The 24,976-nt window shown below is 40.4% G+C and overlaps 1 protein-coding gene across 4 annotated transcripts in view; it reads right to left on the bottom strand.

Annotated features, from left to right (window-relative positions):
- Positions 1-23,314, bottom strand: part of acvr2aa (activin A receptor type 2Aa) — a 35,558-nt gene extending 12,244 nt beyond the window's left edge. The window contains exons 1-5 of one of the 4 annotated variants that reach the window (XM_027016914.2): positions 22,031-23,314; positions 11,185-11,395; positions 7,978-8,129; positions 4,063-4,217; positions 542-565 (exon numbers count right to left, since the gene is read on the bottom strand). In XM_027016914.2, coding sequence (XP_026872715.1) covers positions 542-565; positions 4,063-4,217; positions 7,978-8,129; positions 11,185-11,395; positions 22,031-22,085 — 597 coding nt within the window. In that variant the 5' untranslated portion in view covers positions 22,086-23,314. The remainder of the gene's footprint in view (positions 1-541; positions 566-4,062; positions 4,218-7,977; positions 8,130-11,184; positions 11,396-22,030) is intronic. The other 3 variants (XM_027016916.2, XM_027016915.2, XM_027016917.2) reach the window with 3 other exon arrangements.
- Between the last annotated feature and the right edge of the window lie 1,662 nt (positions 23,315-24,976).

The raw sequence follows: 24,976 nt of genomic DNA, 5'->3' as shown, positions 1-24,976 counted from the left end.
GACCCCATTGAGGGTATAAAGTCGGTTTTACACATTTTCAAACTGAGCTACCAATACATCTCGGCAGCTTGCAAGCCGACATATTAAGTGCAATACATTCCCACACTCCCTCCCTGCAGGTCATTCTCTGCATGCTCGGAGACATGCATGCATGGGAAAGCAAGGCATCGGCATCACCATGCACCTCATTTAAGGGACATTTTGCTTGGATCCCAGCAGAATACAAGGGGTTTCATACTCATCCGTGCACAAAAACAAACCAAACCAATAACAAAAATAAATAAAAAAACAAAAACAAACCCCCCCCGCCCCCCCAAAACCCAAAAAACAAACAAACAATCAAACAAAGAAGCATCCGAACAAAAATTAAAATGTTCTAAATGTGCAGGGCACAACTCAAGGCACAAAACTCACAGTGGCAAAGTGGTTGCTGTCTTGTATTCTGGAGTGTGACTCATTCAAATAAAGTAATTACTTAAATTAAATAAGCTGAAACCAAGACACTCGTTACAGAAGGATGGGTAAATTAGGCTTCTCTTACCTCTACCATGATATGAAAGGCATGCTGGTTGAGGAAGGGGAGGAAGCAGAAGGAAAGGTGTTAGTTTTAGAGTGCGCAGGATGAAAAGAGATGGGATGGAGGAAATCTGGGTCAAATGTAAATCTGAGTAGCCTCATTTGACTATGCTCCTTGCCTTCCCAGACTTGTGGCCTGGTCAGGGTTAAACACCGTTTCAGGTAAACGCAGTCACGTGCCCTGGGGCTTCCACGAGATGCTTGCACACAGACATAACTGTACTGTCAGTTAGTACCCGCTCCTGAGTTATAGTACTGTATTGTCAGTTAGTACTCGCACACCATCAATCCAACACTTTAAGAGTCTTCCACTTCAAGAGAACAGATGCAAGTTTAGATGCAAGTTCGTTATTTCTTTCTGAATACCATAACTGCACAGACTTGCCTCAAAAATCAGTGGAATGAATGATTACTGTCAGTCTAGCAGTTTCCATGAGCCACCCCAGTCTTTCCCAGGGGAAGTACAGGGCATCCTGATGTCACTGTAAAAGCTGCATTTGTGACATTAGTGAATCTGTATTGTGGTATAACTACCTTTTCTTACACCTTGAATTTGCTATTAGCTTTTTAAGGATAAGAATAAATATTGACATTTAATGCCATTCCATCTGAAAAAAGCTCCCTTCTCTTGCAAGACTATACATTTTTCACTTTTACCCCCCCAAAATTTTGTCACACAAAATATTCTTTCAGTGAGCAATTGTATGTACCTTTTTGGACTCAGTACCTGCTTTATAATTTCTTATTTCCAAGTAAAAATGTAAATAAGTACATTTATCTTGGGTTTATTTAAAATAATACTGAATTTTTCTTTAAATACTCAACAAAAAGAAAATAATTTAATTTGTCTAATTAAGCTTGACTGAATGCTGAGACAGAAAACTGGTGTTGATATTATATTTTTACAACATTTTCCTTTACTTTCATTAAGGGTACCAGTAATGTTCCTTGGTTTGCAGTGTTTAGACTGGGTATGGACGATAACAAGCTGATAATGTACATTTCAATGGCTGCCAGTTACTCCCAAAATGTTTCTTTAGTGCCTCTCACTCCTTCACTAACTTTCTGTCTAAGCACAGCAATATCAAAAGGCACGTGTGCAGCCAACACCTGGGATGTTACAATAACAGCTTCTAAGAAGGGAACAAAACACAGGGGGAAACAAAAAGCACAGAAAAACATTTCTCAGAAGCAGCAGCAGAAACGAAATGAGACTTAGCTGACCCACAAGGCCTTAGATGGCTTGGGCAGCTGCATGTTGGAACTTTCTTCGGGCCAGGGCCAGACAAAACAAGCGACTGTGTCCGCCAGGATAAAATGACTCTCTCCACTCGGGGTGACACGACTGACTCCACCAGGGTGATGCGAGTCCCTCTTCCAGGGTGAAGTGAGCGCCTCCTCCAGGGTGAAACCAGCCGGGTCAGTAAACAAAGCTGAGGACGGACACCTCACTGTTTCTCTAGTCGCATTCATCATCCTCTAAAATTTGTTCCCTCTCTTTTGGCATGTAGACCTCTAATAGGGGTTCTTTGGTCCACTAATGATAAACAAAGGCACGGTAATTCAATGCACATTGCAAATCATTTCAAGTCACTGGCCTACAATATGATTTGAATGACCTCAGATTATTTAAAAATTGCAACTAGGTTTTACACGGGAAAATTATTCTGCAAACAAGTCAATATGACCTCTGAACGTAGGAAGGAATTGCTGCAAGAAGGACACAACGATGACAAATTCCTTGCAGTAGTTCTTAGATCACCTCAGAGTGCATACTACAGGTCTTAAAACAGAAAGTGAACAATGAACAATGAAATTAACTTTGTCTTGATTTAAAGAGAAGGGAATACTATTACCTATAACATACTCTGACCCACTCATGTAACAGAGTTTTCAAATACTGAATATGGCCCAGGATACAGAAAAGCAGACAAATAAAACGTAAGTGAATGAGCTGTTGGAGAGAGGAACAAGTGCTTAACGGCACTTAGTCTGCACTGCAAATGAAAAAAAGGCACTTGTAATGCAGAGAAGAGTATATTACAGTCTTCAAGGAGACCCATTTGGTTCCTTCTTCAGTTTGACATAAGGGAGAAAGTTTAATTACAAACGAAGCAACCAAAATTTCATAAGAGCTCCTTTTGGACCTGAGGCAAGGAAAGAAAGCAAAAAATTTTTTTTGGAGACTCATACTTGTGCCAGAATGGAAAAAAAAAAATCAAATCTCAGTCAAGCAAAATGTTGCTTTGAAAATGTGTGAGCTGAAGTTGGCTTTTGTTTAGACATGTTTTGTGCAGCAGAGCAGTGAGTGACACCTTTAAAAACTGACCTACTTATTCAGAACCAAGCATGTCCATCTGCTGCCAAAGATATTAGAAAGCCAAGAGAATGTCACTGTGAGACCAAATGTTATACTTCCTGCGTGAGTGTTACAAAACGAGTTGAGGCAGTATAGTCATGCACTGGCCAAGAAACACATGACACAAGCACCCATACACCTAAATCTCTATAAGTTGCTTCAAGCTGTGTTGGACCATTGAAGTGTTTCTCTATACAGGGCAACACTGTCCCTATCCAGCACAGGACCAACATGCTTAGACAGATACAGTTGATGTCAGAGGCAGTATATCAGCAATTACATTACAAGTGAAGTCTTATTAATACAGAAAGGGGAACTCCACTCAAAATCAACCACTTCTGTTTGCTATGAGCACTGCTGTATAGCTCTCTGTCAAAATCAAATCAAAGCTTAGGCACGATTTTGTACCATCTTGTTACCATACGAGGGTTAGATGAACTGACTTATTAATCTCCTGCAACAGCTTTTTAAACTCTTTGGTTGCACAACCAAAAGGGAAGGGAGGTACATTTTAAAATCTTGTTAGCAGAAGCAAAAAGGCGGAAGGAGTACTGTTCAAATGTTTCCAAGGTAAATTATGACGTTAGGGGTTGAGAGTCACTAGCCTACTTTTGGAGGTTCCAGAGCAGAGTTGTCACAGATGTCTCCGTTTTGCATCTTCTGCATGCGTGTAAAACCAGCATGTGCAAGAGAACAACATCCAGGAGGCGTGCAAGACGCTCCGCCGATGTCAATTCCTGCAATACTGTCTGACAGTCGTGTACGGCCGAGCAAGAGCAAGTGTGACCCTGAGCACATGAGATCAGTGGAGGGACTGTCACTCTAAGCATCAGGAGAAGCTACCTCGGGGAGCTAATAACATCTCCCAAAGCCCCTGATGAAAAGACGACTATGTGCAGCTAAACAGGGAGGGCATAAGTGCACATGCGAGCATAAATGCATACACACGCGCACGCACGCGCACCCACACACGCACGTGCACACACGCACAACAAAACCAAGCAGCAGCAATTACTTCTATACTGTGTACAGAGCCCCTGACAACAGTGCAATAACACATTAGCTTTTTCAGTCTTGTTCACCATTTGACTGGCACTGATAAAACAACAAAACAGGTGAAGGCCTACCTGGGTTGGCACCAGGACAGGTGGGTATGCCAGCTTATGGTGTCGGTACATCCAGAAGGCGAGAAGAACGATTGCGGCGACGCCCATTATTGGCACCAGGGAGTAGAGGAGGGTACTGAACACCGGGGGCTTCTGAGGGAACGGGTTAGACGTTGCTGCAGAAAGAGAAGAGTTCAAAAACCGGGTAAGCAGGCTAAATTTACAGTTTTAGTTCCTCTTACATTTGTACTCAATTGGGGGGTTGCAATCTATTTTACAGAACAAACAACACCAGGAAGGAAAAACACAAATGGAATATAGTTTGTAAATGACATGTGGCATCGCACAAGCTTAGAACTATGAGACACAAACAGGAAGTGCTGGTATCACCACCTCACACCGGTTCCTATCACACATACCTCCAGCGGGGGATCAAGGGTGCGAGTTGCTAACTTGCTAATTAGTGCAATAGCAAGAGCAGTTCTGCCCCACTGTGTTAAAGCATTCCAAGCAAAATCATACCGATGTTCTGTTATAAATGGATTACTGCAATGCAGTGTGACCTTTAAAAAAAGGAGAATATGCATTATTTGAACTTTGCAGTTCTCCTACCAGGTCTCATGGCCTCTATGATTAAATGACTACAGTAGTTAATTTGAATTTTAATCACTGCTAGTTCTTTAGGAACAGTGCCAATGAAGCACTTGTTCAAACATTTAAACAGACGTTATCTCTGTCACACACACACACACACGCATGCGCGCGCGCGCACACACGTTTTGCATGCTTCTCCCCAACCCCCCACACCAAATTCCTTTATCTTGTTATCTCTGCATATGCGTGAGTGCATGCATGTGCATGTGCAGGCTGTGTGTTTAGCATAAAAGCTGCGTCTTTACACATGCTCAGATCATTGCGATGCTGTGCTGAAGATTTGGGGCAGGGGTCCCTCGCATGCTCATATCACAGCAGCTGGTTTTGTTGCCCCGGTCTACAGGATCTGCCCCCGGGGGTGTGCAGTATCCAAAGAGCCCGAGATGACCCCGCAGAAGCCAGGGGTTAAAGGGAGACTGTGTTGCTAGTGTCACGCCCCTGATTTGTATCCCACTCTCCCTGTCACAGCTGACCATTAAAAGGATATATGATAAAACCTTCAGATTATATCCCCTCCCTACACACTTACCCAGTAAGCACTCCTACCTCCACTACTCCACCCTACACTGCCTGTGGGGGTACTGGTATTGACAAACACCCACACACAATACACACACAACACACACACACACAACACACGCGCGCACGAGCACTCTCAGGCTGCAAGGTCATGAAACAATGCTAGATGTGCTTAATGTAATTCACTGTATCCCAGTGGGCTTCTGCATTTAATATCTAGGGTATTCCACAGCGAGGGAGTCAATGCTGTAAACAGGCTTGAGATTGCATAAGCCCCCAGTAAGACCCCACCTCTTCAGATAGCTAGCTATCAATCTGAGTGGATAGCCAAACCTGCCCAGCGTATAAATCTGGAATAGAAATGAAAGCATGCTTATTTGATGTCAAATGAAAATGAAATGCTGTTGTTCTGAAATGTTGTCTTTCTGTGTGAAATCCTTGTTTTTGTATAAAGAATTAGGAGGATAAGATGCCTTCAAGCATCAGCTCCCTACAATTTTTAGAGAGGAAATATTTCTAATTGTACAATAGCCAGATTTTCTTGTACTTGGCTTTGGTGTGCCCTAAGAAATTAGAATTTTTTTGTTACACTGTGCCAAAAAACTTCTCATTTGCAGTTGCTTTTCTCAAATCTGGCAGACCCTCAAAATCACAACTGAACTCTCGGAGTCAGTCTGCACAGAGTATAAATTCTAGAAGAGAGGTCATATTTTTTACACGCCCTTATGCTACAATAGAATGCTGAATAATAGTCATTGCCTACTTTTAACACCTGTGTCAAAAGCTTCCACACCTGTAATATGACATTAGAATAGTACTGCTATTATGAACATGACTAATACAAACTACTAATATGAACCTGTGAGCACTGGGTCAACAGCAATAGAGTAGTGTCTATTCAGGCCTGTCTGGAGCTGCCTGAGATGTCGACATAAGCAGGCTGCTGTTTGGCTAGTTCTACGTCACTCGTAGGAACACTGAATAAAAAAATTGGGAGGGCCAACGGTCAGGACGAGGCTGGGGCTTCAGAAAGTGCTGCGGGCATCCACCTTCCATCTCTCCATCTCTCTTTTGACTAAGAGGACGCTGGACATTTATCTGAGCCGAGATAGGACAGCGTGATCGGCTCTGCTAATCTGAAAGTGACCATCGAAGTCTGGGCCAGACATCAGTCCACTGCAGAGTCTAGAAGCTGGGTAATGTCAAGGTGGACTCTACCATTCCAGTCCAACACACGTGTGTGTGAATTAAATATAATATGAAGTGGTATAATAATTTTTTTTAATTTACATGGATACTTTGCATAATTTGTATCTATGTCTGATCAGTAAATGACAGAGCACAGTGGAGTGCTGCTTCTTTAGATGTGCGCACACACTGCTATCATTGCTAGATAATTATCCAGGTGAGGGTGCATTCACGACAACAAGAGAGAATGTCAAGAACTTCCCTAAATCAGTTTATCAAGCGCAGCAGTGTACAGATGGCTTCCTTTTTCTTTCAAGAATGTGACCGTGCAACGCGGCAGCATGCAAAGGTGAGGGAGATGAAATCCAAAACCCTGCGAGTGATAGAGTGTACGCCACACTGGTGAGACCTGTTCCTACAATAGAACTACAGATTTAGTATAATAGGCAATAATAACGCCGAAAGTAATAACATGGTCTTGCAAGGGTGAGCACATGTGGATAAAACATTTGGCATGCTGGGAACAATTTACTTACCATAACCACCCCTTAAAGCATTTTATATGTGGTCAAAAATATCTAAGCATCATAAGGAAAATGTTATGCAATGTGTGTGTGTGTGTGTGTGTGTATGTATCCAGCAATAAGCAATCCATACACACACACACATACTACAGCACTATAATGTTTATCTCAATGATGAGACTACCATGCAATTCTGTGCAATTTCATCTATCTGGCTTGATTGGATCAGCACTTGTATCGCTAGAGGTTTAATGCCTTTTTGGTAGTTGATGTTCAAAATAGCAAAAGTCTTGCGATTTAACACTAAAACAATATAATACAACAATTGGCAGTGAGAAACTGAGCGGGATCATTGACCTAGTCCACTTGTAAAACATTATTCTCACTGAGAACACGACAAACAGCATGATAATAGCTAAACTCCACAATGCTATTTGACAAGGACTGTTATGGAACATGTCTGGTCTGACCATGCAGCTTGTTTGTCAAAAGCCGCTAGTTATCTAAATACACCCATGATTTACTGGAGCAATTGCAAGCAATTATGAACCTGAAAATACTTTGGGTAACCCAGGATTGATTTCACACTACTGAATAGGCAGACGAAAGAAAAATGACTTGAATAATAGTATCTCAAAGAGTGCTGGCACATTCCAGCGACTCAGTGCGGAGCACACACCCTGATCAGTTTATTTTGTTTGGATTTTTTAGCTGCTGAAAATTGTCTTTTTGCTGGAGAGGAGATGTATTAAAACCCAAACAGCCTGTGACTGTGGACTACAACTGACTTTGCAGAAGAGTTATGGTTGCTCAGCTCGCACTGTGTCACAGCACTTGTTTTGGCCCTTGCTGTTTTTTGTGTTCTGTTTTGTCCTATTGTGACATTATTTTTTGAATGTTACAGTGGACCTTATTACACATCATAGGAGATGCTCAATGATCGGAAACAAACAAATAAACAAACAAAGTGTGGACCAGCATGCAGGGTCAGAGCAAGACAGAAAACAAGCAGGGTTACATGGGGCGAGTAATAGGAAAGAACTTCCTGTACCCTTAAAGACACCTCTGCTTCTGTCGGTGATGGGAGCCTTACTCTGAACTGGCTGCACGTCAGGGTTGTAGAAGAACTTTTCATTACACATGTTCCCCTCACAGCAGCAGAAGAACACATCGGGGTCCTCCTTCTTCTCCACGCACTCCGTGCTGTGAAACAGAAAGCAAATACAAACTGTCAGCATGATCTGATGCCTGGGAGGCCCCCACACATGCCCCCATATCAGCTCCCTTATACCCCTGCATCTGCCCCCTTATGCCCCAATACCCCACACATGCCCCTGCTGGTTTATCATTGTTCATTTGTCTGATGTTCTCATTTGGGTGTGTCACACAACCCGAACCTGTCTTTTGTCTGTTGGCTGTGGCTTTTCTCTTCAGTTAGCACTACACCTGCAAGGATGCCATAATATGTAGGCACAGCAGACATTCGTTCTGACATTCGAATCAAGCTGCATCAAAAATGAAACTTGATGAATGGATGAATTGAATGTAGGTTTTTCACTAAAAATGTACTGCACTGTAAATGATATTGTTGGTTGTCTGAATAATGTGCATGTCACAGTACCAGTGAGAAAAACTAAAAATTGCAAAGTGAAGCCATTCTTTCAGGTAACGCCATAAAAGAAAATCACACTATATGTCCTCTAAAACAGAAATGCTAGAAAGCAGAAAGACAGTGGTAAGGAAACCAAACTACAAAGAAAACCAAAGAAAATAAGGATGCATAAATATATGTACTTACATACATACATATACATATATTAAATCCAGAACAGAAGAAACACAAGGCTTTTATCACAGCTGAAAATGCAAGGAATTCAGCACTATTCTTTTTATCTTCTATCCTTTGGCATGTTTAAGAAGAGTACTGCTTAAATGCAACAAATTATTAAATCAACATTTTATTTCAAATGTGTTTTCAATAGTTTGTTTATCTTAGAGCATCTTAACATTTCAATTGTACATCAAAAAGAAAAAAAAAAACACGCACACACGCACACAATTATATTTAGGATATAATTACATTCAGGCTTTCATAGAACTACTGAAATGAGACTGCTTTGCTAAAATTAACAAATGGTTGATCTTTTTAATTCATAGGAAAACTGGGTTGTACTGTTACTGTTCTTAACTGAGTTTTCTTCTTATATTTTGGGAAAATATTAAGATGTGGGGTTCCACAGGGATCAATCCTTAGTGCTCCTCTCATCCCTTTATATAATGATTCCAATCAGAAAAATATGGTGTAACCTTCTACAGTGATAAAAATGATAACACAATTGTTGTCTGTAGCTCCTTAACAATTAATGCACTACAAGACTTAATTAACTGTAGTAGAACCAATCATTAGACGGCAGTTTGTGGGGTACCACCTAAAGATCAGTAGCCGTTTCTTAAATAAGTTGTACCTATTTTATGTTTGCATTTATTCTTAACTGCTTAATCCAATTCAGGGTCAGGAGGAGTCTCAGGAGCACAGAGCGCAAGGTGAGAAGAGAACTAACCATGGATGCCAATTCACCACAAATCTTTTCATTTGTATTTTATTTTTATATACATTCTGCTTTATCCGTTGCTGTAATTTTATTTTATTTTATTTTACTTTTTAATTTTATATTATGATTTATATATGTATTCATTAGCGTGTAATGGAGTTTTCGTTTCACCTAGCTATACTCTTTCGATTATGATTAAAGTCTGTAGGTACTATATAAATAGTAATAATAATAATAATAATAATAATAATAACAACAATAATAATAATTATTATTATTATTTAAAATAATAAAATGTTTTGGCAGTCATTATTCTGTTCATGTCCAAGTTGAAGTGCAAGTGAGATTAGCTCCCTATTTCCTAATCTCCTTTCAGTTTTCTTATGTCACAAAGCTAACAAAAGAATAAATAAACCGGGGAAAGAAAGATATCATTGTCAGAGAAACTGCTGCCAGACCACATTAGAGGCATGTGCTATGGTTAGCTTAGAGTAGATAAACAAAGATTAACAGCACAAAACCCCACTTAAGTTAAACACACACACACAGCTGCAAATGAGAAGGGAAGTGGATAACATTCCAGAGGTCTTTTGTTCAGAAAAGAAAGGGGAGAACGGTCTACTCCGTGCAGTGCCGGCCGAGCTGCCTACAGTCTCAGCGGAGACAGCCTTCCCTGTTTCTCAGGGGAGGGAAGAAAAAAAAAAAACCCTCCATCCAGTTCTGATGGGTGTGAGATAAATAGACTCAACTGCATGCTAGGACAAGGGCGAAAGGGAAGCAAGGTGCTATGGTGCAGTGAGTGGCAGTTACCTGTCGTGCATGGGGAGCAGATTAGCAATGGGACTGAGATAGAAGAGGGGTAGGTTGAGCACAAACCTCAACCATGCAAAAAAAAAAAAAAAAAAGGGACCAGGGTGACTTCGTATCGATATTCAGCATGGAATGCGCTCCATGTTTAGCAGAGACCATATGGATAATGAATGGGGAATTTATTGTTGTCTCTGCCAGAGCTAGTGAGAAATCAAAAGGGGTCATCTGTGCTCAGGCCTGTGCTCGGGAGCAAGACTTTTCTACAGTGTAACTGAGAACTGGCATTCAGAATAAATGAAAAACTGAACATTTGTGATGAATTAACTGCACATTATTTGCAGACCTTTTCCAAAAATACCACTGCTTTTCACTGAGACATCAAAGACTCTATTTGGACAACGGCACATTTTGATGGAAGAGTAGGTAAATATATTTCAAGCTTTTTTCTACCTTGGGGGGTCTTTTAGGAGATTACATTTGCTGATGAAATTTTTGCAGCAGTTTGGCACTCAAAAATAAATGGGAAATGACTGTAATAGACTGGACGTTATGGTCAGGCTGGCATTACTGCTACATTATCTTGGTTGTTATAAAGGTCACTGGTATACAGTATAACTTGATAATGCTTATTTGTGCTCATGCTTACTGCAATATTAAAAGCAGCTTGTTAATTTTTTTCATTTATTTTCTCATTTATATTAAAAAATGTGTTTTATTTTATTTTTCACAAAAACCATTGTCAGAACACAGCTTTTCAGCTGTGCTAGAGTCAAAAGTGTACTAAAAGGATTGCTGTAAGAACTTTGATGTTCAGTGTGTTCAACAAAAACAAAACAAACACCAAACAAACAACAGCAACAAAAAAAAAAAACCAAAAAAAAAAAACCAAAGGCTACCTGTCGTAGCAGTTGACGTCGTCGAGCCAGCAGCCTTGCTTGACGACAGCCACGGTCCCGGAAACGTTCCGCCATGTGGCAAAACAGTGTTGTCGCTTGTCCTTGTCACTGATGCAGCCTTCTACGCCACTGCGGTTGCCATGGCTCTCTGAGCTCGGGTTGTAGTTGTAGAACACACACTCGTGTGTCTCTGAACGTCCCAGGATGGCGCCTGCAAAAGCACAGGAGAGCACTTTTATCGTCCAGTGCAAGCCTGCCTCATGAGTGGTGATCGATGGCACCGTTTGGAGGTGCACGCGAATGATGCAACCACTCGGAAACAGCAAGCACCCGCTGCATTTCGACAGCACCCCACATTCCCATGAGGATGGCAAGAACATCACACGACCGACTGGGAGCTAGTGAATTAAAGCAAATTTCTTCACAGCCCGCACATTATGTAGAAATCTCTGCTCATTTGCCAGTAATACATTTCTGTACCGTTCACAGTCATCTGATTAACAATACAAAACACTGAGTAAGAAGGTAGCTTCAGGCTACTGCAAATCCACACAATTTCTAATTTGTCATTATCATCCTCATAGGCCTTAAGCAAATAATCATTTCAAATACTCTCGGCCAGTGATGTGTAGTGATAGGATTATAAAACAGTGGTACAAAAAAGCAATGCTGTGGGACTACCACACAGGTCAACACAACGTTACATGGTTAAATCAGATAAGAAAAAAATGTGCCTTACAAAACTGAAAGTAGGCCCGGTGTGGTTAGAATGTAGCAGAAAGGTGGGTTCATAATTTCTATTGGCCTCAAGCCCCAGAGTACAAGGTGATGAGAGTGGCAGTTAAGGTGCCATAACAGCACCTGACATTCCCTTTCCCATGTGCATGGGTGTTATAAAAACGGAAGATACTGCGAATATCAGCCTAATCTCTAGACCAAAAAATGCATTCGAGTCTCAATGAGCTGGCCTATATTTTTCGGCTTTTTAGACCTTCATGACATTTAGCAACATGCACAGTTTACATGTCACGGGTGCCATTATCAACCAGGAATTGAGCTCAAACAAGCAAATCCTGATGAACTTTCATTAAAATGTAATGAGTTGTGGTAAAATGAATTTTGTTGTTACTAAACAAACTAGCATTACACAACTCCGTTAATCCAAAGACCACCTCCAGGTAAGGGCACTCAGAGCAATATCAGTAATGACATTCATCTGTGCCACAGGGGACACATGAAGCTTGTGGCCAGGTGTGCGAGAACTGGTTGCACATACTAAAAGAAAAGGCTGTTGGTGCCACTATAACCGGGGGCAGTGGAAGAGTCAGGAACAATACAGGTCGAGCAGCAGCAGAGCAAAGCAGCCAGCCAGCTCCCACAGCACTCATGCAAGGACATTAAAAAAGGGCGTAATTTGACCTCCAAATACTGGCCGTTAAGGCACGTTCCATTTTCTCCCCTTTACCCTCCCTATCCCGGTCTCACTCCTGACTCTGAGATGGCAGTTACTATTACCAAAAGAAATGATTTCAGAGTGCCAAACCCAATTATACTGATTGTGCTTAATGCAAGAAGAGGCACAAGGTGAGTTTATTCGTCTGGACTTTGTTGAGGGGCTGTGTTGGACATTGTTCATCTGGACTTTGTTCAGACTGGGCTGTGTTGAGGGGCTTGGAGTGTACTGCGAAGCTCTCAGGACAATGTGAGAACATGCTTAATGTTCTGTAGCAAACAGAGTACCAGCAGTGCTGCAAAACAGTAAAAATGACTACAGTGGTCTCTGAAAGGTTGTGTTGGGCGAGAAAACCAAAAGATAGATTTAGAAGGGATGCTATGTTAATGGATGTCTCTATTCATTTATTCCGCTTGATCAGAAGATGGATCAGTTACCAAGAAATTCACATAATAAGGATGGTGGATCCTGCTCCCAAAAGGCCAAGAGATCAATCTCTGTGTATAACTGGCGAATGCAAAATTTCACATAATTCTTATACAAGTGAAAGCGAGCGGAACATCTATATTGGAACATGTTAATGGCCACCACCTGCCCAATCCTACTATAGCATCCTTATTAACTATCAACAAAGCAATTCAGGTCAAGTACTCAGTTTGCTTTTGGGGCATGCTGAGAGCATGCGGTTCGTGTGCATTTCAGGTCAGCTGTTTCAGATGTGTGTTTCAGTGTCAGTGATCATAATCCTGAGTCCACCGTTATCCCGCACTTTCTGGATAACAGAAAGCTCCTCAAGTGTGATTAGTCATGGATTCACTTCATGAAAGAAGCACTGGTTACAGAAATCAAGCCTGCTTTTATCTCATTGTGTATGAGACCAAATATAGCCCTATCTATCAAAACCAGCAGATGTCGTCCAAATGATCTTTAGTGACTCATTTATATGTGAGAGCTGACAACAATCACAGCAAAATGGCTCATTAAGAAGAAAATGAAAACTGGCATACGCAACATACATTATTTTGTGGAATTAATTTGCTAATTGCCCCTTGGTAGGGATAAAGCTAAGGATTAGTTCCAGAGATCCAAGTCACCATTATGGGGATTACAGGGAATCTGGAATTACTGTCACGATCGCTTCAAAGTGGTACGGAAAGATGATGTCACAGCAAATTCAAAGTGGTATGGAAATTGATGTCACAGTTGCTTCAAGGCGGAATGAAACATGATGTCACCGCTGCTCAAGGTGGTTTGGACAATGATGCTACAGCTGCTTTGAGACAGCATGGAAGATGAACAGCTCCTGCAGCTACACCTATCTACACTGCATGCAGGGTAGCCAAGCTCAGATATTCCATTGGAGAACATCCCGAAGTACTAACGTCTCAGAAGTCCTAACAAAGTGTGAAAGTGGCAAGTGAACAGGAGGAGAGGGTATGGTAAATTTATCCTCAAAAACCCACCTAAACAAGACTCAGTAAATCTCTGACCCACATTCTACTGCTGCTCTTCTGAACAGATGCCATGGTGCTCCTCTCATTAGTTGCTGGGTCTAAATGGAGAAACTGCGAGTACCTATGAATCTCTGTGTCAGCAGGGCTATCTGAGATAAAAAGGTGAGGACAATCAGAGAGGAAGGCTGCAATTAAAGCACATGAATTATGGCTTGGCTCAAGTTAGATTAAAAGATTTGCTTAAATGGAAATAGGTAGAATCAATCAGCCAGTCAATCTATCTATAAAGCAAACAACAAACAAACAAATCCAAACTTGGAATTGTTTTCAATTCCATTCTCTTCATTCTTAAGGGCCATAATATTTACAACCAAGAGTGAGACAGAGGTATCAAATTGCTCTGTAGTTATGAAAATGTGTTATTGACATAGCTGCATTCATGCTCACAAACTGTAATGCATCACAGACACACACACACTCACACACAATGACATGATATATATACAATTACAATACAACTGTGTCCTTCATATGCTTGCATCTATAATAGATTTGGTTATAAGGGATTGCTTACATGTATATTATATGTATATAATACTCTGTTAATGCACAAAAAAATGCTTTAATGTCCATATCTTTTGTCACGGAAGCATGTGGCCCAGTAGTCAATTTATGCTTACAATTACATTCTTTTACTGGCCTTTGGTAAATGACAAATGAAACAAAGAATAAGAAAAAATGTGACCCCAGACACTACAGCCCTTGACTGTTGACACTAAGTCCCAGAGAAGGGTGTTTATGGGGTTGCTTAATGCTTATCATTTTACATAATATCGTATGTTCCTTCCCATCAGGATGAGTGTGTCAGGTTGGAGCACAATCACGGCTTCCAGCCCCTTGGCAAGGTAGCGTCTTCTCTGACAAGGTCGGTACAATGTAACTCTGAAGTGGTGGGGCACTTGCATGAATTAAAGAATTTGTCACTGAGGCCTACAAACAACAGAGTGCACTTAATAGATCGGAGAGCATCTGTTACGATGACGGATGGAGCACTGAAGAGCGCAGACATTCTCACTGCTTGTCATCAAATCCACCTCTGCAGTAGCAGCAGGTTAACATCAAACCTGGTGAGGGTCACCGACTGAATGTTTGGAACAGAGGCTTTGAAGGTCTACATTCATTTCCTATATGTGTTTCAGGCCCATTTAGACATATGTCCAATAATTTCAAAGGTGTTTGAAAACTTGTCAAAAGTCAGCATGACTGAAAATTTAGTCATCTTTCAGTTATGGGACTAAATGTCCTATATGCTCACTTGGTCCTAGATTAAAGTTGTTATCTAAGAGGTAATCCTGATTTCCTAAAGATCCATCTCTTTGTAATCTGTTTTTAGGCACATTTACTTATCACACATTTCCCCATATGACTAACTGCAAAACCTGAGATTCTCCACAATATTAAGGCAAATAAAGAATAACGCATGTACTTTGTTCATAAAGTCTCTCTGCTTCACCATGTTCTCTGGTCTTTGTTAGCATGAAGAATGACCAAGTGATAAGAGTGAAACACAGTGAAACAGAAAGGGCAAGACATCACTGACAAATCTTTTCATGGCATCAGCCTCACTATATTTATTGACACAGTTGTAAGAGTACACCAATCACTCAACTCGCAAGAGAACTATGCACATGCTTGACTAAATTAGTTTACCACTCCTTGAAGGAAACATATCAATTCCTACCATCCAATAATTCTCCCCCCCAACCCCACCTGAAATAAGGTCGACTCCAGAGCCCCAGGAGTCTAAGTCACGAGTGGCATATGGTACTGCTCAGATTCAATCTGGGCTCAGAAGCAGAAGTGTCTTCAGGCAGTGTTTTTACTTATTGCATGCATATTGCGTGCAGTCTTCTGAACGATGGTGTGTAACTGGTCATCCAGAAAGACTACAGTAAGCGTGTGAGGTCCCCGTGGGACTACAACCGATAATACACCTACTGCCATTAAAACTGGGAAAAAGAGGTTAGTGAATATAAAATTTCCTTGAATGCCCACCATACCTTTTGGCACATGTAAACAATATGTGACTTATCATACATCATTAACCCACAATAAGTATACGAAATAAATAAGAAGAAATAAAGTCCAGCTAGACACAATTTTCCAAATAAGTTACAAACATCAAATATTTATTACCATGCTTATGAGCTATTAACTGACCAAACACCCACTAGAACACACTGACCAATTAGGCCACAGTAAAGAGCACTGAAATCTTGGTGATTCATTAGAACTAGACCCAAGTACCAGATAGGCCAAAAAGGCTACTGTTTATTTCAGTTTGCATCAGTCAAAATCAGTATGACGGTCATGCATTAAAGAATATAACAAGATTAAAATTCAGAATGCGTTTCATTTGTTTGACAAAAGCATGTAGCTAGTTTTTTTTTTTCCATTTGGTTGTTTGTTTTCCACTCAGTGACTCCCACAGTCAATCGTGTTTAACTTTTTTCACCAAATCCACTTTAGGCTGCATTGGAAACGGGCCCACAACCCTCAAACCCCAACAAGCAGAATGAGTCTATGTGAGAGTAGCTTTCTTTCTGAGCACACATTCTGGCGGCTGCAAAAAGAGATGTGTTTCTCAGGAAACTGTTCTTCTCCAGCAACAGGGATGTTGGTGCAGTCACAAATGATCATAATGAACAACTGAGACTGGATTTACAGGACAAATTTTGTCCTTAGCAATTCTCATACTGTATTGGACTGGACATTGTATCTGAAACACTGATCTGTTCAATGTCAAAACTGGTGGAGACTTTATTCACCTCAGTATTTTTCAAAACATTAGCAAAGGACAAAGCATGGCACGGGTCAAAGAAAACTGTCAGAGGACAAAGGTGGCAAATGTGATTTCAAATAACCCTCTGTCAGCAGTGGTCAACTGTGGTTGTAAATTATTCACAGAGGCACCTGCATCTTAGACAACAGCAGCTAACAACTTGCCTATGTCATGGAAGTCCACTTCAAGAGGCAGATCAAGATACACTGCAAAGCAACACAAGGTCATGCTATCAATCAAGAATACCAAATAAACATGAGCAAGGAGCATAGAGCAAAGAAATTATATTCATATATTGCTATTCAAACTCCCTCTCTAAGGAATTCCCATGTTTGCTATACATAAGTACAGCAGAAAAAGGAGAGAGAAATTACACACAAACCCTTACAAGGTTTTATTTTTCGTTATACAGCCTCTACACTTTTGTTATAGTCTCAAATGCGCAAATGCTTAACATGACAGAAATGGCCGTCACACCAACATCATTTTAACAAGGAGTAAATGGGATGGAGGAGTGATTCTTAACATGGTAATAATCACAGCACATCTGATCATCCAGCAGCTGGTCCAAGCTGACATATGATCTCCGGAGAGAAAAACATCTATCTGACTGCTTTAAACATGGAGGAGCCAGTGAGACTGATCGCATCTGGGCACAGATATTTTGCTAAAGGAACAAACAAAACTAAATGTAATGTTATATTTGCTGTATCCTTACTGGGTAAATTAAGCAGGCACTGAATTGAATATTTTGCACCAAGAAGTGAGGTTTCAATCCACCTATTTTTGCCCCATGGTGACACTGGAGGCTCTTCTTATTCCTATCATGACAAGCCATGCGACTCACAAGCTTAATGAGAAAATATAACTAGTATAGCTTTAAAGGAAAAGATACATCTTTAAGAGGATCTTTAATATGGGCCTGTATCTTTATGTGTGCTTATGTCATCATGCTGAAAACAGGAGACATAATCTTGTAATAGGCAGAGTGCACGCAAATGTGCAAGACTTACCAAACCAGGATGCCTGCAGTGTGACTTCACAAAGCAGGGGTTTATGAGGTAAATGGGCATTATCCTCAGCATAAAAAAATAAGCCTTTATTTTGGGGATTTGCCAGAGATCGTGTGGCTGTGTAACGACCCCCTGCTAAACCACTCTGCTCTATTTTACAGGGGAGAATATGTGACTCCTTGTCTAGGCTGCACAACAGCTGCAGCTGTGGAAGACAGAAGGTCAAAAGATGTGATGATGAGCCCATTACCTACAATTTACAGGGTCTAATCTTTCTGGGACACTGTCAAAAGCATGCGGGTGTGAGGAGTGTAACAAGATCAGGAAGTTAAAAGTAACAACATAATATATAAAGAAATTAGGCATCCAGTGGTTGAGGATATGCATAATATTGCTAGGTGCTCAGTGATTTGGCTTTAATGTATTGGATTGATGATCTGTTATGATCTGTCCACTTCTGTAAAATGTGGGACCTTGAGCGACATTTTGGTCAGGGGTTAACACTTCAGGTGAAGGCAAAAAGAAAAATGTGAAAAGATAAATGTGGTCTTTTTGTTTTGCACTTATCCCTTTTGGAGTGGTGAGCCTAACCTTGAAGCTTTTGTCCTAAAGAAGTTCAGTGATCTCCACTCTCACACGACTCAGTTTTACCTACAAATCTAGTGCGAATTTAGCATCCTTTGCTGTTTGCATTCTCTGAATTTGATAATATGAAGATTCTTGCTATTAGTGAACTGTGACTGGGAAAAGGGGCTCCGTATATGTTTTTATACATAAAAAAAGTGAAACAAAATGATGATTCATGAGGTTTGCAGATTCATGTGTAATAAGACATGCATTAACAGGGTGCTGAGCTAATGCTAGTGTGTGGAGTAGAATATTATAAAACATTACCACACACACTTTTGACTACAGGGCTCAGCCCACTTTGACGGGACTTGTGTCTAGTTATTGTCAAAGAGATTAGGCAATAAAAAATGCTGCATGTGAAAAGCTGTAGATGGTCATGCTTACTCTTCGAGCAGGAAGTCTCTGATGTATTGCACACTTCCATCTTTATTAGATCACTTCTCAGCCTAAAGCAATAGCTGAGTCCAACACTCTGGCAATTAGCTTCAGCCTCTTTTTTCTGCTTACCCCAAGTTCGATTAATTCATCAGTGTAGTCGTCCCCCCCCCCCCCCCTTAGTTTGCTATTCAAAAACAAGCACGGAAGATACTTAGGTTCATGTCTATTTCAAATTAAAATTGGTGAAAATGTTCCCTCTATCAACTCATGAGTATGCTGTAATTTTTTTAAAAGCATGGGATGCATAAAAATGATAAAATATTATTAGTGTCAAGAGCTTCTCTTACCACTGTCTTAATGGGGTGCACTTACCATTTGTGTGCCCAGCTAAAGACAGTCTACTGCATTTTTCATTTGTGTCTCGGTCCCATGTTGGTCAGTCTGATTCACTGTAAGCAGTATGAATAGCGTGATTAACCTTTCACCGTTGAGTCCCAGCTTGGGTCCGCTTGGCCCTCTCGCACTTCTCAGCCATGCCAGGCCTCGTGTGGTTGAGCCAATCAACGTGAAATCCCTACCTGGATTACACCTATGGTGTAACAGTCAACAGCTTTTCATTTCTAGGCTACATGAACAGCGGAGCCAGGGCTGAATCCAGTAACAATGAGACCACCAAAGAAAAGCCTCTTCCAGGACAATTTTACAGAAATATACTGAATACGCAATTAATATGGCACTGTGAATTTTATGTAGCCTACTGCACAAATGTAATATAGCAACATCAACTGAGCTTCAATGTCCCTTCTGCATTTCATCTGGAGATGCATCAACCACTATAAAACACTCTAGATCTGTGTCAGATCCCAGCCCCAATGCTGTGAAAGAGGTTAATATCACCAATATCTTACTGGACTTGAAAATTGCACACTAAAGTGATATGTTGCCTCATTCATTTGATGAGTAGGGGTGTTTATAACACCTGACGGTGAAGCAGCTTACATACATACAGCTTACTGCAGCAACCACATTCTTTCACCAATAACTAATTGCAAAGGCCATAAATCAAAATATGTAATAAATGTTACATCTCGATTTAAACCCCAGTACATTTGGGGTTTAATTTGGCAGATTCACATATGACAACGTGTGCTCATGAACACATGCTTGCTCACACACACATACACTCACTCACTCACACACACACACACACACACACACACACACTCACACACACACACACACTCTCACACACACACACACTCTCACACACACACACACTCTCACACACACACACACTCTCACACACACACACACTCTCACACACACACACACTCTCACACACACACACACTCTCACACACACACACACTCTCACACACACACACACTCTCACACACACACACACACACACACACACACACACACACACTCACACACACACACACACACACACACACACACACACACTCACTCACACACTCACTCACACACACACTCACACACACACTCACACACACACTCACACACACACTCACACACACACTCACACACACACTCACACACACACTCACACACACACTCACACACACACTCACACACACACAAAATGGGGGGGAAAGGGACATTTGAAACTCTTGACAACAACAATGTAAAAAGTACCACACAAGCTTGTCTACGTTTTCACCTGATTTCTATCCTGTAATAGGGTCTGAGAATGCATAATTCACTTATATACTACGATCAACGGCCAGCCAAATAGACATTCAGTAGATTTTTCTGGAAAACAACACATCATGCCCATTATATTTCAAGCATGCCATGCTTAGTTTATTTTTACTGTTTTCATTTAGTCCATTTCGATTTGCTTTGGTTCCTAAATACAGATATGACAACACAGCAAATCATACATTAAGGTAATATAAAAACTTATGCCACACCTATGTCACAGTCGTCAGCCATTTTATTCATTTAAAGAACTATCATGGAAAACTTAAAAAAAAAAAAGTATTTAATAGTCTGATTCAGTTTCAGATGTAAATCTGAGTAACACTTGGTCTGATGCCTTACACTGAAACTGGTGACAGTAACATCAGGAGCCAAAATCACATAGGAGGAACCCACAGCAGATGAGTCAAAAATGTACAAGCGACCTTCATTCTGCATGTGCAAATTGTGGTTAGCCTTTATGAAAGGAGAAAAAGCATATCTTTGTAAATATTTGCAAATGGCTGTTATCAGATAAGTCCTTACTAGTCCACCAGGCAACGATCGAAACACTAATCTTAATTTGTACATTCCACCGTTTCGACTGCAGCTCATGATACAGAATCTAGTGACGATGGCAATTTTAAGGCTAAATAAATAAGCGTCCACCAAACATTTACGATACAAGTATCTAACTAATGCATTAAGTAAACAACATTGACATGTTAAACACAAAATCATAGTGTTTATTTTCCCTGATTATTGGCCTCTTAAACAAACAATAAATGCATTCATTTATCAGGATAGCCACATACTCTTCAGTAGTGAAACAGACGCTTATAAAAAAAATAAGTTCCAGCCACTATCTCACGTGGATTTGGTTTGATCTGATGTACCCATATGCAAATATGAGCTTTGGTCCCGACGGTTCGATCAAATGCTTATGCTTTTTTCCTGATAAATGATTTTACATTTAAATTGCATTTACGGTACAGTTGCCAGCTGATGCGGTTTATATATTACAAATAAAAAAATAAAAAGCCCAAGGAACATTAATTCTAGGCTACCCATTATCTAGGCTAATGATTAAATACATTTCAAACCATTTTTCCCCACACGAACATTTTTAATTCGACGCGATCTTAACTGGACTCTTTCAGTCTGAATCTATTTTGAATGTACTACTTTTCACTAGTGCTATTTACCGCCAAGAAAACCTGCGGTGTGGTATTATATGAATGCATCACATTATTGACTGTCAGCTACAAGAATATCTATCCATTTTATATATATATATATATATATATATATATAGACACACACACACACAGTCGAACACAAACACACACAAAGTCGCATAATAGCCGACCCACCTGAGGAGCAAGAGATGAGGAACACGCCAAATGCCAGTTTTGTTGCCGGACCCATTTCTTAAAAATCTGCTCCCTTTTCTTCTGATAGAATCCGTTGGCCAGCAATTTCCCGTTAAATCGTTTACACTCTTTAGGACGAATAGTTCAATTAAAAATCCATTTCATAGAGTCACTGAAGAATGAAAAATCCAAAAAAGGGCAAATTTGTGCTTAAAAAAAAATCAGTCACAGCAAGGGGACGTTGGATCCGGATAATAAATCCTAAGAGTCAAACACAAGAGCAACTGGTATAAAACACTAAAACTATTTGCACATATTACCAGTGTGGGCAGGTGGTTACCCAGTTAATTACAACGTCCATATTAATTATTTTAAAATTACAACTCGGAAAAAGGAAAATGTGATCCGCCTGAGGCGAACTGCAACAACTGTCGAGCTCCCGTGCGCTCAGAATAAACTAGACCGCTCAATAACCTCTCTCTCAGTAAGTGGGCCAGTTCCCATGCCGAATGATAATAACAACTCTAGATGTGTAAAAATAGGTTTTCAGCAATAACTTAAAAACCACGAGAATCGCAAAACAAGCCCTCTCACTTACTGGAAAGTCATGGGGACGCCAAACAACCTTATGCACGCAGCGTTTCGAGGGCACGAAGGTAGATAGCAATCGTAATACTTAGCTAGATAGGTTAACCTAGCTAGCAAGCGTAACCGAGAGATTGAATATAAGCCCAGTATTAAAAAAACTTTCATTGAACATTAGGCCACCTTCTACCAACCGCACACACTAATTCCACCCGAGCAGAAGTTGACAGTGAAGATAAGATCCAGCTTAACATGGCTAACATGCTATATCCACATTCCGCTCGAGCTATCTTCTTTCTGTCTTAGCTAAACGTAATAAAAAGATAGTCCACCGCGGTCAAAAAAACAGCTTTCCCCCCTTTCTCTCTGTAGCAAAAACAAACAAATGATTCGTTAAAATATCGACGTTGAAAAATATCGACGGCTTGATAATGTCCGCTTGCCCCAATCGGATCCTTCAGCGACGATTAGCATGGCCAGCTATACCAAGAGCAGCAGCCACCTCCGAAATAATTTGAATAGCACCGTCGGCAAAATGACGCTAAAACAAGACAAATTGTAGACAACTTTTTAACTAATTATGCTACTTTTGTTTCAAATCTAATGACTGGCATTTATTTGTCTGTTACAGTGAACTGAAATAATATAGCTCCGTCTCTCTACGTTGCCGTCACTAAAGTGGTTCACACTGTAGGCATACTGTATTCAAGATGGCAGCCCGGGCGGATTGTTTTTGTTTTTTTTCTGCTTTTCACTATTATTACCCTCCCATTTTGTATAGACGTAATGCAGAGAGCTGATTGACACGCCTCTTTGCCAAATCAGAGGGGCGTATACTAATACTATTGGAGCAAGCCAGGCTTCTCTGGGTCCACTGAAATCCATCCCCCTGCCAAGGAAAGGCGGGGCTAATTTGTGGCAACGGTGAACAGGTCTCCGGGTCCACCGCGTTTACGGAATACTAGTCATACGTTGCTGGACTGAACGCGAGCAAGAATACCTATTATAATGTGATGTAAAACTTCAGGAAACCTTGGAGCTCTTGACAGTTGAAAGATACCGATATGCAGTATTCATTGTAATTCATACTTACATTTAAAAAAAAATTAATTTAAACCACAGCATTACAGGATTTTGGTGATGGCAAAACTTCAAGTATCCAAATACAGGCGTATCTATGCACAGTAATTCATTGTTTGCCATTCATCTGTTAGGTTGCCCTACTGAAAAAAATGTTTAAAACTCATATGTAGCATTACATTATGCCATATGATCAAGTCAGAAGTGAGTTGTCTTAAACTGTGAAGCCTAATTTCAATGTAATCAAACTTTTAATATCTGACAGACTGTCCTTTTAAACAGCGACTTATTACTCATATTATTGTGTATCATAATAGTTATGCATGTGTAATTTAAGTGGCATGAGGGGTTTAATGCAGAACCACCATATTACAACAAAATTCTGCATTGAAATTGCTGAAAGAGTTCATATATTTTTCTGAAGAAGCCAATTTCTAATGTTCACTGTATTAAAATATCACTATCGTTCTGCATGGTGCATATGGCTAACACAAGTAAACTGGAGTGAAGCATACCATTGTGTCTTTTTGAACTGCAGAATATACTGCATAGTTTATCAAGCACCTCAGCGTTCTCAGAAAATGATCTGTCATATACCCATGCAGATGTCCCTTAATCAATTTTTTAATATATTTACTTAATTACTATTTCTTTAGTTATGGAGCTCACAAAACCATTTTTTTTTCTAAACCATAGATGTCCAAGATGCAAGTATATCAGAATAACTGTGGCCTGATATGTTTGAAATGATCTGCAGATACACATAATCGCCTCTGTTTCACGCCCCATTTAACAAGCATTTTCTCTGCTGCACAAAAAGTATCAGAGTTCTGTGATCTAAGACCATCTATTTTGTGTGTGTGTGTGTGTGTGTGTGAAAAGAGTGTGCAGAGGCCTTTTTAATGTCTGCTGGGTAGAACACTTTTATGGGTAGTGCCATTTTAAGGTGCCATTTTCGTCCAAACAGTTGGTGACTTTGACAATATTCTTACTAAGCTACTATGGAGGTCAAACAGTGATACTGTCCCACCACTTTCTCTCCAGCTCCTGATATTTAAAACCCTAAATAATGCTGAAGAATGCACTTTTTTTGCTCTCCTCCAACCCTTTTCTCTTTTTCCTCTCTCTCACACCCTGTGGTCCCTTTGCCCTCTCCCTTGTTATTTATTTCTCCAATAAAACCTGAGTAAATTTTAATAAGTGACATTATCATGGTGTTCCTAACAAATATGAGCATGTTGAGTAATATATGCTAAGTTCCATGGCCTAAATGAAAGTTCA

Source organism: Electrophorus electricus, chromosome 25, assembly GCF_013358815.1.
Source record: "Electrophorus electricus isolate fEleEle1 chromosome 25, fEleEle1.pri, whole genome shotgun sequence".
Taxonomy (NCBI): domain Eukaryota; kingdom Metazoa; phylum Chordata; class Actinopteri; order Gymnotiformes; family Gymnotidae; genus Electrophorus; species Electrophorus electricus.
The sequence above is the reverse complement of the archived record's forward strand: the minus strand, read 5'-3'. Positions and strand labels throughout refer to the sequence as shown.